This window comes from Panthera tigris, chromosome C2 (assembly GCF_018350195.1).
Source record: "Panthera tigris isolate Pti1 chromosome C2, P.tigris_Pti1_mat1.1, whole genome shotgun sequence".
NCBI classification, from domain to species: domain Eukaryota; kingdom Metazoa; phylum Chordata; class Mammalia; order Carnivora; family Felidae; genus Panthera; species Panthera tigris.
The window spans coordinates 142,169,578-142,189,529 of NC_056668.1; the positions used below are offsets into that span (position 1 = coordinate 142,169,578).

Below are 19,952 nucleotides of genomic sequence, written 5' to 3' on the forward strand. Positions count from 1 at the left end.
ACCTCATACTCGTCAGAGAGGCTAAAATCAATAATACAAGAAACAAGTGTTGGCAAGGATGTGGAAAAAAAAGGAACCCTAATGCACTGTTGGTGGGGATGCACACTGGTGCAGCCACTGTGTAAAACAGTGTGAAGGTTCCTTAAAAAGCTAAAAATTGAACTACCCTACAATCCAGTAATCACACTACTGGGTATTTACCCAAAAAATACAAAAACACCCATTCAAAGGGATACATGCACCCCTATGTTTATTGCAGCATTATTTACATTAGTCAAACTATAGAAGCAACCTAAGCAATTCATTGGTAGATGAATGGATAAAGAACAGGTGAGATACACACACACACACACACACACACACACACACACACACACACACACAGAGTGGAATATTATTCAGCCATAAAAAAGAATGTAATCTTGCCATTTGCAACAATATGGATGGAGTTAGAGAGTGTAATGCTAAGTGAAATAAGTCAGCCATAGAAGGACAAATATCATTTGATTTCACTCATATGTGTAATTTAAGAAACAAAACAAATGATCAAAGGAAAGGAGAGAGTGAGAGAGAGGGAAACCAAGAAACAGAATCTTAACTATAGAGAACAATCTGGTGGTTACCAGAGGGGAGGTGGGTGGGAGGCAGGTAAAATGAGTGAAGGGAATTAAGAGTACACTTATTATGATGAGCACTGAGTAATGAATAGAATTGTTGAGTCACCGTATTATACACCTGAAACTAATATAACACTGTATGTTAACTATAATGGAACAAAAAAAAAAAAAAAAAACTTAAAAAAAATGGCAAGTCAAAATTTAAAAGCTGAAGTTTACACATATCCGAATTATAAGTTCTAGTCAGGAACTGAAATGCAAATAATTACAGTCATAATAGTTATTCCCTATTCCTGTCAGTTAAGATCCTTTTGAAAACATGACCTTAAATAAACCAGGATTATCTGAATGTGTTTGTTCAAACTATTACTTGTAAATTACTCTGCATAGACCTATAGTTAATGATTAATAGTTTTTTTTTCTTTTTTAGAGCTGGAACATCTAATTCAATAGTTTATAAAGATTTTCTAGCACACTTTCTTCTTATTAAATTATGTGCAAATGCCCAATGAATAGAAGAGATCAAAACAAAGGCTCTGTGTTGGAAGTAGGAGGCTGAGTCCTGAGTTGCTGCTTGCTCCACAGATAATGGCCCCCTCTCACACCCACTTTAAACTCTCTCCATCAATGGCTCCTTCCCCTCTGAACAGCAACATCCTTTATTTCCTGGTTTCTAACCACCACCACCCGTTCACATTTTTCCACAGCACAGTTTTCTCTACTGGCTGTTGCCAAAGTTCAACCTGCCACTGTTTATCACTGTCTTCCCTGAGGTCTTACATTAGCCCTTACACTCCCCTGAAACCCACCTGTCTATCTGCAAATCCAAGGGATATTGTTCTTCAGGTTTCCCTCTGAAACCACTCTTGGTAATCACTGCCTATCTACAGATCCAAGGGATACCCTTCAGTTCTTTCCACTGAGTGATGATTTCACCGTACAAAAATGACAATTTTCAGTACTTGGTTTTCGACATCTTCTGTAGAAAGGGATGCTGTTGACCTTGGAAAAGCATTGTGTTCCTTCTCAGAAACTTTCTCATGTCTTGTTTGACACTATTTCCTCTTGGCTTTCCTTCTGCCTCCTTTCTGCAAACTCCTTCCAGTTCTCCCCCAAGGCTTTCTCTCTCGGTGTCTACCCCCAAATGTTGTGGCTCCTCAAGATCTTGTTCAGCACTTGTCTGTTTCAGCATCCCACCCAGATGCTGATGACTCTGTGTCTCCTCACCAGCCAGGAACTCTCTCCTGAGGCTCCTCAAACATATTTTGGGTTATTTATTGGACATGATAGCCTTACAGCCTCAACAGCAACTCAAACTCAATGTTTTCAAAACTAAATTATTCATTTCCCCTTCTTTGAAAATTCATCCCTATGTCTTCCCTAACCATGTAGATGCTACTGTGGATTGAATTGTGCCCCCAAAAAGATGTGTTCAAGTCGTAACTCCTGGTACCTGTGAATGTAACCTTATTTGGAAATAGGGTATTTTCAGATATAATCAAGATGAGGTTATACTTGATTAGGATGGGCTCTAGTCCAATATGACTAGGGTCTTGATAAGAGAAAGCACAGACACAAACATAGGCGCCCAGGAAGAATGTCATAAGCTGATGGAGGCAGAATTCAGAGTGATGTGTCTACACATACGCCCATTCCCAGATCTGTCCTGTCCTCCTGGACCCTCATCAGCTTGTTCACTACAGAGCTCCATTTCCTAACACTGACAGCTGTCTAGTAACCCAGAGTGAGGACTGGCCTCTGTCATGAATTGCCTCATGGCAGTCTTGGGGAAAGCTACAGGCATTTCTGCACCCCAGCCTCAGCCAACTGCTCTATGCGAGACTGGCAGGATACCACTGACCTCGCAACACTTCCAATGGGGTAGAGGAGCACAATGCAGAAGCATGGAGAAATTAAGTCCTGTAGATATCTTTGACCAATGAGAGACAGGAGATTAATTATTCTCACTTCTTCCCCCAGTGGACTCCTTTAATGCACAGATGTTTCTCAAGATCTGTCCAGAGACATCCCACATGACCAAGTAACTGGCTGTTTCCTAGTGAAGCTCTGGCCAGGTGGGTAACACACCACACTGTAGTTACTGTCCTTCGTTCCTATCCTCGTTTTTTTTATTTTTTTATTTTCCTCACTCTTGATGCCCTGGGATTACCACCTCCCATTCCCAATAGAGAGCCAGCATTTATGCTCCATTTTCTATGGAACCCAGGGCAAGACGGCAAGTTGTTTAAATATCATGTTTCCCATCTAAGAGTAGAGATAATGGTCCTTCTCAAAAGACCACTAAAAGTATATGAGACGATGCCTGAAATAGTAAGTGCTCAAAAAAATGTTACTTATAAATACAAGATCCATTACCATTTTTGCATTCCTCTCCCACTTTGGTGGAGGAAGATGAAATTGGAGAAGTGTGCATGTGATGTCCCCTCTTTTCTTTAATCTTTACTGTACTCCTTAAAAACTGTCACTACTACACCTGTGCCACAGAGGCACAAAAGCTCATTTATGCCAGAAAAGGCACTTGTTAAAGGCCATTAAGAAGCTTACAGAGTCTCTGGGGGGACCCCAGGGTCAGCCTCGGGGACTGTAGAGTGAGGAACAACACCGCTGGCACAGTTAGCACCACTGACACAGGGCTACGGTCACCAGAATCCCAACATTACAGTCTTCCACCACCACCTCTGCCCTCACTCCAAATGGGACTCTGCCCAGCAGGTGCCCTCTCCCATTTTCACTTGCAAATCTAAGACTTGCTGAGGTTATCTGAGTGATGGAGTCTGAGCCATGTGGTAGTCAATTGCTATAGCAGCAAGGAAGGCTAAGCAAACATTTTTCTGGTGACTTACTTAATGAGAGGATACTCATAAGGTGGGACATTCTCCAAATATAGAATGTGTGTTCAAAAGTCATCTGGACAGTCAGAAAATATGATAAATGTCCACTCTGTATTTGTTTGAGGAATTGTTGCAAACCAAATAAAATATAATTGGAAATAAAAAAGAAAGGTAGAAAAAGAAAAGAGGAGCTGGAGAGCAATCTACCTATGGAGGGAATTCTTGTAAAGGATGTGTTGTGTCCAATAGTCCATGATGCTCGGGCCTGGGGGTGAGCACTAGCCATTTTGGGAGCGGACCTAACGGCTGCTGCTGGGGTCACAGACATACTGGGATGCCTCAGGCAAAGTGAGCTAAATGCGTTGACTCTGGGTGAACCCATTCCAGTTCTCAGCCAACTTCACAGAGGAACTAAAACTCAAAGTGAACAGAAGCAAATTCCACTTCAGCTCAATGTTATTCATCAACCATGAGTTAGAAATCTTGAAAGAGAACGGTACTTGGTCAACAAATATCTGAAACATTAAGATGATAGGGTTTTTATCCACAGAAGGAAAAGACGTATGAAAAAATGAAAATGAAAATATTGAACCAAGAAAACAAATCACTTCTATCAAGTATATCCATCCATTGTACCACTAATTAATCTTATCACCCAACATGGAATCCTAAAATTATGGTCTATTTGTTTTTCTCCTCTGTTACATACACATAAAATAAGTCACCAAGGATTTTAAGTTTTCCTTTGAAATTTATATACTACTTTCCGTTTTTTAAAAGACTTGATCTTTTTAGAGCCGTTTTAGGTCCATAACAAAATTGAAAGAAAGGTATGGAGAATTCCCATTAACCCCCTGCCCCCACATCCCCTTTCTCTTTTATTCCCATTAACAGCAGGTCCAAAACAGCTCACACCTGGACTATCACAAAGCCTTACTCCTTTAAGTGCTTTCATTCATTCACTCACTGAACAAATATTTACTGAGCACCTACTATATGCCAAGTCCTCCCTTTCAGAATTTTGCTGTAAAAGAAAAGAGGAGAGTGGGTCAGTAACTGAAGAGAAAGAGAAGGCTTTTTGTTTTAAAGATGGGGAAAATGACAGTATGCTAGCAAATTGGTAGGAATGAGTCAGTGGGAGCAGAGAAATGAATACTGCAGAATCGAGAGGGGAGCATCCTGGAGTGGTGCCCTGTAGGAAATGGAAGAACCACGGAAACAGAGTCACATGAGTGCAGGGCCATTAGAGGGACACCGGAGCAGGTAGGCGGGAAGGCACGGAGGCAGAGCCAGTAGCAGTGCTCTTCTGACGGCTCCTGCTCTCTCGGCAGAGTGGGGCCCAGGGGTGCCAGAGCGCTGGGTGCTGGATGTACGAGCGGAATCGCTGGGTTCTACTCCTCAAGCCAAGACTACGGTGTCTGTTAATTAACTTCAGTTTAAATAAAAGAAAACAAAAGTTGAAATTCCTCCCTCTTGCTGTGAATCCGTATCTGAGTCAAACGCCTCATCACACGCTCCAGCACACGCGTCTCCCGTTTCTCCAGGCTCCTGAGGCCCCTGCAGCTCCCTGTGTCTTTCTCCAGGCCGGCTCTGCTGCTCCCCACCGACACAGCAGCAGAGGGTTCACACCAAACACTCGATTCCATCAAAACACAGACTGTTTCTCCTTAATTCATTAGCACAGAACTTGAAAGTATATGTCACTAAGTAGGTGACACCCACAAGCAAGGAAACAAAATTTTATTCGTATGACTAGAGCAGAAACAGAAAATAATGAAAATCTTTCATGAATCGTATATGAACAGATTAGGAGGAAAGGCCCTGTTAATTAGAGAAGGTGCCATAAACACGCCTTGCCAGTGGCCAACAAGTTGGTGGAAAGCTACTTAGTGAAAAAGCATTCAGTCAAGGGGCGCCTGGGTGGCTCAGTCAGTTGAGCGTCCCACTTCGGCTCAGGTCATGATCTCACAGTTCCTGAGTTCGAGCCCCACATCGGACTCACCTCTATCAGCACAGAGACCCTTTCAGATCCTCTGTCTCCCTCTCTCTCTGCCCCTCCCCCACTTGTGTTCTCTCTCTCTCTCTCTCTCTCCCTCCCTCTCTCTCTCTCTCTCTCTCCCTCCCTCTCTCTCTCTCTCTCTCTCAGAAATGAACATTAAAAAAAATTCAGTTAAGCCTGTTGTAGTTTAAGTTCTGAAACTGATACATATAAAGGCCTAAGAACTTCTAGCTAGCTATTCTTATTTTAATGGTCAAGAAAAACTCTGGTGAAAAATGAAATTTCTTTTAAGAAAATGAAAAATTAGTCACTAATGAATTTTCCCAGTTACTGGATTTTCTACATATTGATAATTATTTTGCTATAAAAATTTCTTTGCCTTCTTATTTCTAATTGATTTGCAGCCAATTATACATGCCCTGTGTGATATGAATTAGGGAGAAGCTGGAAATAATTTTTAATGACTAAAAAAGGAGACTGGTTGACTAATTTATGATTTATCCAGATAATAGAACATAGTGTGGATATAAAACTAAAGGTACAAAAAGAGCATTCATTAACATCCGTGTGTGTGTGTGTGTGTATGTGTGCGTGTGTGTGTATTTGTGTAGAAAAGGATTTAGTATTTGAAATTGACACACAAAGTTGTTTTTGTGAGTTTTTTCCCACCTTTGGATTAGCAGGATTATGAATGTTCCTGATAGGATTTCTTTTTTTGTTGTTGTTATTTTCTGCAATGAGAATATACTGCTTTTATAATAAGGAAACAATAGAAGAAACTGTAATGAAAAAGTTTTGAACTTTTGGGGGCTTAGAGGCTTTGCTGTTCTTTGTTTTGTTTATCTTTCTTTGTCATCCTTTAATTGTTAATTCACTTTTAGTCCATGATACCAGATTTGGCAAAATATCAGATATTTCTGTTTTTATCATAATATACATATACTATTGGTAACCTATCTTTTCACCTAACAGTATACCATGGATATGCTTTTAGGTCAACAAATTCATTACTATAATACCACTTACCATTATTTACCTAATCAACCTAACCAGCCCCACATTTCACTGTTCAATACCCACACTAGCTGAAAATAATCTAGAAATGAGATATCAAACACACCATTTGAGGGGAAAGAAGAAAAAATTAAAAATAAGTAAAAACGTTTATGTATCTAAAAACAATGTAAGCATTTCTGAAAATTACAATAGATTTTAAAAATCAGTGATGAGAAATGTTCATTTAAAGTAATTTCATTATCTGTTTACATTGTCACCACAACCAATTTATTTTCAATCAAATTCTTTGCAAATTACCTGAAACCCAACTGATATAGGAAAGCTCCAGGATTGGTAGGGAGGGTAACCATGGGGAAAGAGGAAGGCAAGAGAAGGCTGACTGGAAAATCTTTTAGGTACATTTACAATTTTAATTTGCTTCATCAGTAAATGGAGTCAGTAAATGAAATGAAGTAAAACCAGCCCGTATGTGGAAAAAATGCATATATTTGAGCTAAAAATGCAGCACTGAAATTACACTTTAAAAAAGGAACTTGGATTCCTCCTAGTCAGACGAATTCATGTGGCTTTCCTAAGACATTAGAAAATGTTTAGTATGGGCAGATTTTTGTGTGGAGTATCTAGAAGCCTGAATTGAAGGTTTAGAGCTATTAAGAAAGAAAGAAGAAATTTAAGAGAAAAGACTTAGAATCTTTCATTCTATGAGGAAATGTTAAATGGTGGGTAGTGATCAGCTGCTTTGCATGGTCACTCAAATCCAGAAAGAATTTCAAGTCTTAAGAACAGGACTTCAATTAGACATAAGAACACTTGGGGGTTTTGGCTTTCTGGCTATAGAAAATGTCAAAGCCCAAAACAATGAAAAGAATGTATAAATCACCTTCCTTGGAGACTTTTCCCCCCTTAACCTGTCATGAAGATGGTGAAAAATGAACCAGATAAACACTTGTTAGGTCTCTGCTTCAAGAAAGAACACGAATTAAATGTTCTTTTTCAGGTTTCTCTAATCCTATTGCCTTTATGGTATCTATTAGGAGGACCATAATGAGAACCAATTAACTGTAAATACAGTGAGGAGTCTGGGCAATTAAACAAATGGATTACATTCATTCACCCAGCGATTACACTCCAGCCATCAAATTATCAAGCGCTGCCTACTTTGAGTCACAAACAGAAATTAGATTCAGACCCAACAGCCTTGAAATTTCTCATTGTACACTGACTGCCATTTGCTTGTCTCTAATGATGTTTAAAAAAATAGCTAGCATATCGGTTGACATCACACATTTTGTATTTGTATTCAAGGCAAGTATCACTAGCTTTTAAAATTCAAGTTCATAACTAAATAAAGTAATTATGGTAATTCTGCAAAGAAGGATAATACAATCTCTCAATTATAGTATATAATTATACAAATGCCTTCCTCTAAATATAAAATCGCATAAAAATTTATAGTCTTGCTCCTTAACAAAAGACTGATTTTTAAAAAGTAGTCAAACAACTTCCAAGTAAACTTCAGACAGTCTTTATACAAGCTAGTAGACACTCTCACAGAAGATTCCTATCTGCTTCTGATTTACATCTCTTACTTTCACATCTATTTTCAAATAATCATTACATCATCAATGTCACATTGCCGTCTTATTTACAAAGTCCAGAACTATAGGGAGGCAGAAAGTCTCTCCGGGTGAGACTGTGAAAAAAAAATTTTTTTTTTTCTCACCTTCATCTAACTATGAGGAAAATCTAAAACCAGTTGTCAGGGACTTTTTTAAATTTTATCTTCTTAATGTTTGTTTTATTTTTGAGAGAGAATTTGTGAGCGGGGAAGGGGCAGAGAGAGAGGGAGAACAGAATCAGAAGCAGGCTCCAGGCTCCGAGCTGTCAGCACAGAGCCTGACATAGGGCTCCAACTCGTGAACCGTGCAATCATGACCTGAGCTAAAGCTGGGCGCTTAACTGACTGAGCCACCCAGGCGCCCCTGGGACTTCTTTATAATGACTTCCAACTATCGACATAGAAGACTGTGTCCAGGGCACCTGGGTAGCTCAGTCTGTTAAGCATCCAACTTTGATTTTAGTTCAAGTCATTATCTCACAGTTAGTTAAGTTTGAGCCCCACATCGAGCTCTGTGCTGACGGCATGGAACCTGCTTAGGATTCTCTATTTCCCTCTCTCTCTCCACCCCTCCCCTGCTCTCATTCACGCTCTCTGGCTCTCTCAAAATAAATAAATAAACTTAAAAGAAGAAGAAGAAGACTACATCCAGGAAGAGTTGGGAAAATTTTAGATTTGCTCAAAGAACCAAAAGAGGATCAAATATGCTTCTGCCTGGCTTGCACAAAGATTTTGAGGCCACGCTGCAAGTGTACTTCTCATGCATTTAGAGCATTTTCCCTTGTAAGTCAAAGAAGCATTTTCCCTTGTAAGTCAAAGAAGGTGTGTAGGTATCTTGCCTACTCCCCTTCACCCTTACTTCTTCAGAGCATACTGGCCTGAATTCTAACAATTTGCATATGTGAGGATTTTTCTTAACCCCCTAGACCTTCTCTGGCAGTGGCACAAAAGGCCTGAAGCCTCAGTGAATTACCCAGGAACAACCCTTAACAATGGTGGTTATGAGCTACTATAATCACCCCACTCTCTCCTTTTGAGTGGGATCGCTGAGTAATTCATTTTAAATGACCTCCAGTTGTCCAGTGGTGACCTGTCCCAAGAAACTCTTTGTCTGCTGCCTTCCCTTCCTTGTCTCACTTCCCCACTCCTCCACTCTTGTTTCCCAGGACCCCCTCCATAACAAACCACTTGCACATGAACCCTTGTCTCAGACTGTGCCCTGGGGCAACCTGGACTGAGTCAAGTGAAAGGTGTGTAGCAACAGTAGGCAACTAGAAGGTTTTCACTGAAAGTCTTCTGTACATGCAAGGAAAGCAAAGTTGTAGCTGGGTTTTAAGGAAAACGGAATCTAGGGTCTGGACATTGCTAGAACTTTCCCTCCTGTTCTCTACAAGTGTTGGCCTCTTTCTCTCAGATGGACCTCCACCACGGCCACAAACGTGGCCACCAAACATTCCAGGGCCTTTCACATCTCAGCTTCACCTCTTCACTGAGTCCCAGTTGAACACATTCTCAGGGAAGAATTCTAATTGGATCAGCTTCAATGAAGAGAACCCCCCCCCCTCCCCGCCCCACTGCCATTTTCCCAACAGGGTCAGGAATGCTGGGAGTGGCCCACCTTATTGGGAGAAGCACCAAGTCTGGGCAGCCCAAATAGGCCAGAGAGGTAAGATCTCCAAAGCCATGGGAATTACTAAACCACTTGGAGCGGTACTTGGAGCGGATTGGGGAAAAGTTTTTTTCCTAAAGAATAAAGCTGTTGCTCCCAGCATAGAAACAGCTGATATTTATTGAATCCCTGCTATACTCAGGATGCTAGTGCTATCTACTAACTCACTCTATTTTTCTACCTACCTATGTATCTATCATCTATCTTTTCAATCCTCACAACAAACTGTTGAAGTGGAAACTACCATTATCACCACCAGCTCCACCATTTCAGATAAGGAAACTGAAACCCAGAAATAGTACTTTATTTGCCCTAATTCAAACAGGAAGGCAGAGAGCCAGGATGAAACCCAGGCTGTCCAGCCTAGAGTCTGCACTATGTCATTGGGTCCTAAGTCAGGACAGCCCTGCAGGCCACCCCAATGACATCTCACTACTACTGTCACTGCTGCTAGTTGGAGCACGGTTTATGAAATTTATGGATGAAGCAGCCTTTGTTATAAAAATTGAAAAATAAATTTAGAATAAATAAGGTAAGAGGATCTGGGTAGACAGAGAGGCAAATGCTTTACGGAGAATAGATAAGGTTCTCCTGAAACCCTAGAGCACTAAGATGAGATTAAGTAATACACATATATATAAAATCTTCAAAATTTACCCACCAAATATGTGGATCCTGCAAGTATCCGTTTCTGTGAAAAGGAAGTTCTGAAATGGCCAAGTGTTACCAATGTATATCAAAGTTACCTACAGCTCACATTTTCAAATCTTTACTTTATAATTTTATTATAGGCCATAATAGTGTCACAGATTGACAGTTTATTGCAAAGGCAGCCTGAATTTCAAGACATTGGACTTGTAACTATCACCTTACTGTTTTAGAGAAGAAAATATCTGCCACTTCAAAAGAGGTTTTCTTTTATTGGCATTGTGCTATAGCCTCTCCTAGGATTGTATGGGCATTCTGAAATCCGAGATTAAAAATAAATAATTAAATTTAAGTTTAAAATGTAATAATCGTCAAGAGTATTACTATTAGCTAAATAAGTTATGAAATAAATTGATGTAAAAGGATATATGATTAGTAAGGGATATACAACCATACCGATCCTATATCATAAGAATTATTCATAAGAATAATTATTCATAAGAATAAAACAGGTTGAATGGAGCACTGCAAAATAACTAAAATGTTTCTTTATTTTTAAGTTTATATATTTATTTTGAGAGAGAGAGTAGGTGGGAGAGGCAGAGAGAGAGGGGCAGAGAGAGAGAATTGAAAGCAGGCCCCACACTGTCTCCACAGAGCCCGACACAGGGCTCGAACTCATGAACCATGAGATCATGACCTGAATGGAAACCAAGAGTTGGAAACTTAACCAACTGAGCCAAACAGGTGCCCCTAGATGTTTCGATCCCTTTACCTCTGATATGATAATTTGGCCTTCATATTTCCCCATTGTTTAAATCCTCTGACTTCCCCCACAGTTTCCTTTCTCTGTTTACACTCATCACTGTTTTCTCTTCTTCCCTTCTGACCATTTGATGTCAGCCACTTCCAAGCAAGTCCTGTCATAGTGTCTGTATGGGAGGAAAATATAGGTCACTTTGCATAAACCCTGCATAGTGCATAGACCATGGCACAATCATCACACAGAGAAGTATAATGCCTAGTGCCCATTACCCCACCTTGGGCCCATTCCTCAAGTTCTGCAACACTGGTAGGTCCCTGTCCTACCCATGGCTTCTGTACTGTCCCTGGGGACCTTCTCTGTGCACCTGACAGTGGCTCATATAAGCACTGTGTGGCTTACTAGTCCTTGATCCTTCTACTCGTGTGTGTGTGTGTGTGTGTCCCCAAATTAAGTTGAATTCTCCCCATGGGAAAGGACTAAGTTATCTGCTCCTGGCAAGTGCTGGGATATCTATATAAAAAACAGGTGAAGTGATAAACACACATGGCTCCCTTCCTCAGTTTCACTCTGTGGATCTTCTGAAAAACAGTATTTCCATTAAGTAACTGCCATGCAGAGAGATATCCAGTGGCTCTATAATGCCAACAGGAAAATTCCAGGTCCCTCGCTATACCAAGATAAATCCCAACCCATCCAAACCACAGCTCCTGCTCTCCCCTAAATATGCTGAGTCTGTTAAGAATTGAACTGAAGGATTTCATGTTCACACTCTGGAGATGTACCAATGCTTGAGGTACAGAAAAATGAATTGTATTGTAGTGTATTGTATTGTATGGAGGGAATAAAGGTGTTGACAATGCCACGGCAGTGGTGTGGCCCTATTCTCCTAATGCCTCATCCTCAGGTATGCTGGGCCAAACCCTGGAGTTAGTGTCTCAGCTATGGGTTTAATGCCTCTTAGCTCCTAATGCGCCCTTCAATAAGCAATGGCATTCCTTTAAGTATTTCTCCTATATAGTGTTAAGCTTTCTCAGCAGATAGTGTTAGAGGAACATTGCAGGTGTAAGAGGCTTCCTGCAATTTCCATCATGGGCCAGGGGTAGGCAGTATAGGCATGAGATGATCTAGGGGAGCCCTCTTGAAATGCCACTCTATCACAGGCACATAAACAAAAGGCCACCTGGACCAGATTCAAAGGGCCCTCGCCTAGAGTCAACACCCACTGTCAGATACGTGAGGCCATCTTGGACCTTCTGGACAAGACAATACTTCAATTGAATGCATCCACATAAGTGAGCCCAATGGAACCAACAGAGGAACTGCATAGAACACCCACACAAACTGTTGTTAAGCAATTACATTTTGGGATGATTTGTTCTGCAACAGTAGATAACCAAAATATACATTTTCCCATCATCAAATAATTCATCTAATTCCTTAATTTTCCAATAAATGAATTTGTGTTTAAGTACAGGAGGGCATTTCTTTTGGTCAAACCACCTTTCTCCTTCAGAAAAACATATTACAGTAAGACATCGGGCCATCCTGTAATCCCTCTCACATCTATTTTCAATAGGAAATGTGGAATATTCTACATAACTTGGATATCAAGTGTTTAAAATGACAAACTAGAAAAATAATTCAGGCACACGTAGGTAAAGAAATTCATTGTATTGTTTACAGACCTGTGTATACTTGTAAAAATAAAGACTGAAGATACGGGATTTGGAATTACTAATTGATGAAGGAGCAAGGACTTCCACGGACAAAATCAATCATCAGAGAACTCCCTTTCTTGCTTTTTGTGCTGCTGGGGAGTTCAGAACAAATTAGACCCTCAACAATCCATAATATACATCTCCTTATGCATCTATATCCAAACTCCAAATCTAGGCCACGCCAGTGTTTCACATTGCCACAGACCTACAACATGCGAACTAGCCATATCCTAACTGGATACTCTTAAGGTGTCGTTTTCCATTTATACATTTCCTGCGATGTCAATGGAATCAAAGACACTAATATACAAAGGCATAAATGTTCTTAATTTGCATTTTTTTCCTTTTCTAGAAACTCCATAACTATTCAGTTAGGATTCAGAATGTCTCTGGATATTAAATCTGTCATCAGTATTCAAGAGTCATCTAAAATTGTTTAAAAGTGTTGAGTGATGAGAAAACAACTGTGGAAGTTAGAAAAAAAATGTAAAACAAGAATTTTTAATATTCAGTTCAGAGTAAAACCTGGCAAATACTACATGTGCGATGAGGGCTAACTGCCAGGTATACATTCTAGTGGATGAATCACAACATTCCTAAAGTGGCCATGAGTCGTGTACAATATCTCCTTCCTGCCAAATGAGTTCAGTCTACCGGTGGCTGACCAGTTATCAAGCAGCACAGCAGAGTGCTTAGGAACACACATTCCTGCAGTCAGGCTGTCTGAACTTAAATTCAGGCTTTTCCACTTCCTGGCTGTGATGTTGGGCAGGATCATTCAACTTCCCCAGAGATTACTTAAGAGAGTCGCTTTATGTTAAAGGAGGCTGGAAGATTAAATAACTTAATATTTACAGAGCCTTACAACAGTGCCTGTCACTTAGTAAATTCCATTCAAGTGTTAGATAAGTAAAAATAAGTAAAAATATGTAGTTGGCGACACAATGCTAAACACTATGGAGTGGAACACCATTATTAGTGCTGTCTGGTAGTTTCTATTCAGTAGCTTCCATTTAAATTAATGAGACCTTGTGACCTACTCCATTGAGTCTTAAGATGTATTTAGAGTTTTATTTGTATAATTAAATCCTGAATTTGATCAAAATTCACTCCTACCTTACCTAAGCAGATAATAAAACAGTTCTCTCTCTCTCTCTCTCTCTCTCTCTCTCTTTCGTGTGTGTGTGTGTGTGTGTGTGTGTGTGTGTGTGTGTGTATTTATAGAGTCTTGGAGGGTCTGTGGGCAGAAAAGAGTGATATTATTCAGGTATATCTTATCCTGCTAGGGCACAGAGAAACCATAAACAAAAGCAATCACAGGTAAAAGTATCCCCACAACTCACCTGCTCAAGGTCCCACTATGGAAAATTCTGTTCCTCCAGGTTCCCTGTCTTTGCATGCTAAACACATACTCCTTCCCTCTCACACTCCTCAGCTGCTTGGGCCTGGCTGCTAGAAAAATCCTGGCCTCTCCTAGCAACCAAAGCAGCCATTCAGGGAGCAAATATAGAGACAGGGAGGGAAAAGGAGCTATAAATAAATACAGCATAAGTAATTCTTCTCTATTGTGATTATTACGAAATGAATCCGATTCTTAGACACAATACAATATACATATTCAAATGAACACTATCCTTTCAAATTTTAGAGTAACGGTTCCAAGCACTCAATGTATACCACCTCACTTAATCTGATGATAAGCACTAGAAGGTAAGTAATAATCCTAGATTACAGATGAGGAAACTGAGGCACAGAGAAGTTCAATAATTTATAACTCTTTTAACAGCAGACCCAGGACTTAAACCCAGGCCTTAAAATCAGGCTCTCTGATTCGAGAGCCTAAGATCTTAATAATGGCCCTACCAACCTGCCTTTCTACATTGTCTTTCCAATTATGCTCTTATTTTTTAAAATTCCTCTTTAGCAATTTCCCTCAGGACCAATTTATCAGTTATAGAAGAATACTCGTCTCATTAATTTACAATCATTCTACATTTTTTTTTAATGATAATATCCTAGCAATCCCATTGTTTACTGTTCCAGTCACTATACAAGATATACGGATAAATCAACAGAAAAAAATACAACAGACCCTGGCATTAAGGTACTCACTGTTTCAAACTAAAAATGTTCCCTTTATGATGGGGGGTGGGAGGGAGGGGAGGGTAGGTGATGGGCATTGAAGAGGGCATCTTTTGGGATGAGCACTGGGTGTTGTATGGAAACCAATTTGACAATAAATTTCATATATTAAAAAATAATAATAAAATAAAAATGTTCCCTTTAGCCTTCACGAAGGCAAAAGTCAGAAAAATTCAAAGATGTGTTAGTGCTTTAGACCCTAATAAAAATGCACATGGATTTTTAACCATATTAAAATACAGAATGCGGGATATATGTGTATATATATATATATATATGTATATATATATATATATATATATATATATATTTATAAAATGGAATATTATTCAGCCATTAAAAGGAAGGAAATCCTGCCATTTGCAACAACCTGAATGAACAAAGAGGATATTATGCTAAGTAAAACCAGACAGACAAGGACCAAAAAAAAAAAAAAGCTGAGAGTAGAATGGTGACTGCCCAGGGCCGGGGGGAGGGCGAGATGGGGAGATGCATGTCAAAGGGTACAAACTTTCAGTTCTAAGAAGAATGAGTTCTGAGGATATAAAGTACCACATGGTGCCTGTGATTAATAAGATGGTATTGTTTGCTTGAAAGTTGCTAAGAGTAGACCTTGAGCATTCTAACGAGAACACAACAGAAACACAGTTTAACTATTAGATGGATGTGTTAATGATCCTGATCTTAATAATCATCCCACAACATATACGTAAAGCCAGTCACTGTGCTGTATGCTTTAAATATATACAACTCTATTGGTCAATTTTTCCCAATTACTTAATAAAGTTTTAAAAAAGACATTTTCAGACAAACCCAAAACAGGATGACTTATTTTCATTTTAATAATTCAAAATATTTATTAGGATTCTATCAGTCTACTCCCCCAGGCCCCAAGGAAACAACAGTGAACAAAAGAGACAACAGCCCTACTGTCATGGATTTCATGTAGTGGGAGAGACTGATTAAAATAATAATAACAATTAAAATTAAACTAATTAAACTAATAACATAATGTCAGATAGAAGCAGGTGCTGTGAAAATATAAAGCAAAATAAAGGGACTCCTTCAGAGTCTGAAGGAGGCTGCCGTTTGGGATTGGTGATCAGGAAAACCTCTCTACAGAAGCAACATTTAAGCAGATACCAGAAGTAAGGAAGTAAGCTCTGTAGCTACCTGGAGAAACAGAAACCGTGTAGGAGCATTTTGAAGATCTGAAGGAACAGCAAAGTGGGAGAGTGATAGAAGATTAAAATTTTGGTAAAGTGGAAAGGAGCAGTTTTCTTTTTGTTTCAAGTACTGTTCATAACTATGCAAATACTAGATCATTCATACAGTAAATACTTCTTGTGAGCCTATAAAATACCAGACTCTGGGCTCAGTGCTGGGGATAGCGGTGAACAAAATCACCCGGGTCTATCACAAAATAAACGAAAAGTTCAACCATATGAAGGCAAAGTGCATGGAGTATGTAGACCAGGGGAAACCTGCTCTGGCTGGGGTCGGGGGGTGAGGGTGGTTAGGTTACCTAAGGAGACTACATTCCAGCTGAGTCGTGGAGGATGAGAAAGAATTAACCAGATGGCCAGTGGGAAAAAGAGTATTCCAGGCAGCGGGAGCAGCATCTGCTAAAGCCCTGTGGTCAGTGGGAACACATAGGCAACAGCTAGAGATCCAGCGAGGGAGGTCCAGGCTAAAGTAAAGCTGATGACTTGGCAGAGGCTACAGTGTGCAGGGTCGTGGGCTTGTAGTCATACTGAGGACTTGGCCTTTAAATTATGGGCAACTGGAAGCTCCTGAAGTGTTTTAAGCCGTTTAAGAGTTTCAGAGTTCTGGGTACATGACAGCATTTTTACGAATGAAAGAGGTGCAGTCAACAGTTGGGTGTGCTTTACTTTGTCTCTGCTTGCTCAGGTTTACATACAGGTTTACTTTGATCCATCCAATGGAAAGGTCCCCAGCTTTGTCTTAAGTTATCTAATGTTATAATGTGACTGAAATTAGGCTAAGCAATAAAGTCTCAAAGAATTCCCATTCCAAGGGCAGTCAAAGTTTTCTGTTTACACTAGCTCACACTTGCTTATCACCCAGAAGCCCCAAACAAGTGTTGCATGAAGAACGAGCCTAAAATGTTTCTCAGAGCTTCAAACTCTAACATCTGCTCTGAAAATGCAATTGAAGATAGGGTGCAGTCTTGGACTCTGGAACCGAAGTAAGACATACAGATACATATCGGAACCAAAGACCATATTTGGGGATTATTTTCCACGAGAAGGATAACAATGACCCTGCCTCATAATGAATCAAATCAGAGGAAGGAAAGGGGCTTTTATTGACCTTGTGTTCCAGCACAATCAGTCCAGTGTGCACAAACCATTTATCTAGCAGCTGACATACAGCATAAAGAATGCTCTGAGGCACCTCCTACCAGAGTTGATAAAGAGAACTTTCTTCCATTAAATAAGGTAATATCTGAGGAAGCAAAGGCAAAAGGAAAGGGCAAACACCAGGGGCACAGCAGACTCGTGGAACTCTCAGGACCCTGCAGGGCAGGGACAGACATCCCCCGTCCACGTTAATAGGCTCAGAGAAGCTCAGGATTGCACAAAGATTACAGAATTTGGAGGGAAACACTCTGGGGATGGCTAAAGAGACAATTCTTTAAAAGGCAGGGAGGTATGAGACTCAGAGCAGGGACCATAAAATATATCTGCTTTATTTCTGTCCAATTCACAAATTCAGAAAATGAGGATATGGAAAATTCAAAAGGAACTGCACATGTCAAGCAATTTATTAAGAGACGTCTTAACTTTGGAACAATTACAACTTGAGAGAATGGTGGCCAGCAGTGTCAGAACCCTGGCCAGAACGCTCACACTCTTCTGAACATTTCTGTAGGAAAGGACTTTTTCAAATGAGACTGTTACTTACGGAGAATTTCCACCCTCCCTTGAGAAGATTTATTCTGAATTCTATCCCCAGGAATCAATTGCACAACAACAGACTAGATTAAAAAAAGAAGATGGAAGTGTCTTGATTGCTTGACCTGTTGAATAAGATTTAAGACTATTTCCCTGAATCTGTTAGGTCTACGGACTACTTTTTCTGTTTATTAACTTCAAAAGATTCATGAACAAATGATATGTGATCAACAAAAGAAAATTCTTACTTCCTAATAATTAAAGGATGGTAAAGGAACCCTCGAAGCACATTAAATAAGTTACAAGGGTCTTAATTCATCAAAATATAAACATTCATTTCCCCAAGAAGCAAACAGCTTTATAAACATATGTCTAAGTATATATATATATGTCATCATTTATTCATTCACATAATAAACTTTATTCAGCACCCATTATTAGCTAGATGCTGGGATATGTATTAGGACACAAAAAACCTTTCTCCTGCCCTTGGATGTTTACAGGCAAAGAGAAAAAAACAGTCATTTTTCAAGTAAGTGCAATACAATATTCCAAGTGTCATGATGAGTAGCAAGTCTACTAGGTCATTCACAGATTCATAAACAAAAATTGCACACCCACTATATGCCAAGAATCATTTGGATTTACAAATAATAAAAGCAGTCCCCGTGAGGGGCAGAGTCACCTTAGAGGAAAGATAATTTTTTGTTGTTGTTTCAAATGTACATAATGATGTATAATTGTGTGCATGTGTATTATCTGGGTAATTGAGCTGAACATTAAATAAGCTTCTTTTTCTAAAGGCATCTTTCCTTTGCAAGCCAAGACATGAAACTAAAGCCTAAATCAGTTAAGTATGATGTTTGAGAACCATAAAATAATTGTCCTTACCAGGAATACAGGATTGTTCCAACAACAGATGTTAGTTTACTGTTTTCTTGTTTTTGCTTTGCCAGCCCAAAGTCAGCTATAATTCAAAAAAAAAAAAAAAAAAAAAAGCAATGTTATTATACTTTCCCTACATTATCATGGTTCCTTAGCTTTTGGCATTCTGCACAATAACTATTAAAGTTCACAACAGAAAGCTTTTTTATAACTTTCTGTCAAAATGCCCCATGTGTCAATCTTCCACACCACTCTCAGCCTTAATTAATAACATACATACAATAGGTCATTGCACTATATATTTTGTTTTCTTTTTAATTTTTTAAAGTTTATTGATTTATTTTGAGAGAGAGAAAAAGTACACGTGGGGAGGCCAGAGAAAGGGGGAGAGAGAGAATCCCAAACAGGATCCAATCTGACAGTGTGGACTCCAATGCAGGGCTCAAATTCACAAACCACAAGATCACGACCTGAGCCGAGACCAAGAGTCAGAGGCTTAACCAGCTGAACCACCCAGGCACCCCATTGCATTACATACTTTGAAATAATGAGATATATCACTAAAACACTAAAATAAGTCTTGCTGACTAAAAAATAGGGCAAAGTACTTATTGAGCTGATGATGCCACCTTTTAGGTTATCTTTGTAATTTTCAAATAAACAAAGTGAATCTAATATTTTGGCATATGCCAGGCATCACCTCATCTGGAAGAAAGAAAGAAAGAGAGAGAGAGAGAGAGAGGAAGGAAGGAAGGAAGGAAGGAAGGAAGGAAGCTAAAATAAAAAATAATATAAGCTTGAATAACCACCATGAAGATCTGAAAAATCTGATACTAAATGGCAACAAACTGTATTAAGCCATAGTAAATAATGATATTAAGAATCACCTCAATATATGTATATATCAACAAAGGACTTTGATTTTTTTGATTTTTAACTTAGAACACCAAATATTTATATTTCATATTAGCACTAGCTGTACTTTCCAATGCACCTTTAGATACTTTTTTAAACCACTCAACAACTTAGGTCACAGAGATACAAAGAGATATTCTTCATAGCCTCACTATACAGACTTACTAACTTTCCGAGAGACTTATTTA

General features: G+C 39.4%; 1 protein-coding gene across 11 annotated transcripts in view; it reads right to left on the bottom strand.

The window, feature by feature from the left end:
• Nucleotides 1-19,952, bottom strand: part of NEK10 (NIMA related kinase 10) — a 224,615-nt gene that overhangs the window by 113,382 nt on the left and 91,281 nt on the right. For 8 of the 11 annotated variants that reach the window (XR_006222036.1, XM_042998421.1, XM_042998420.1 and 5 more), the window contains one exon: nt 18,856-18,931. Coding sequence is in view for 10 of the 11 variants with exons in the window: in XM_042998421.1 (XP_042854355.1) it covers nt 18,856-18,931 (76 nt within the window). In the remaining variant the exon portion in view is untranslated. Of the gene's footprint in view, nt 1-14,247; nt 14,378-17,846; nt 18,090-18,855; nt 18,932-19,952 lie in introns of those variants that run through there. The other 3 variants (XM_042998424.1, XM_042998426.1, XM_042998425.1) reach the window with 3 other exon arrangements.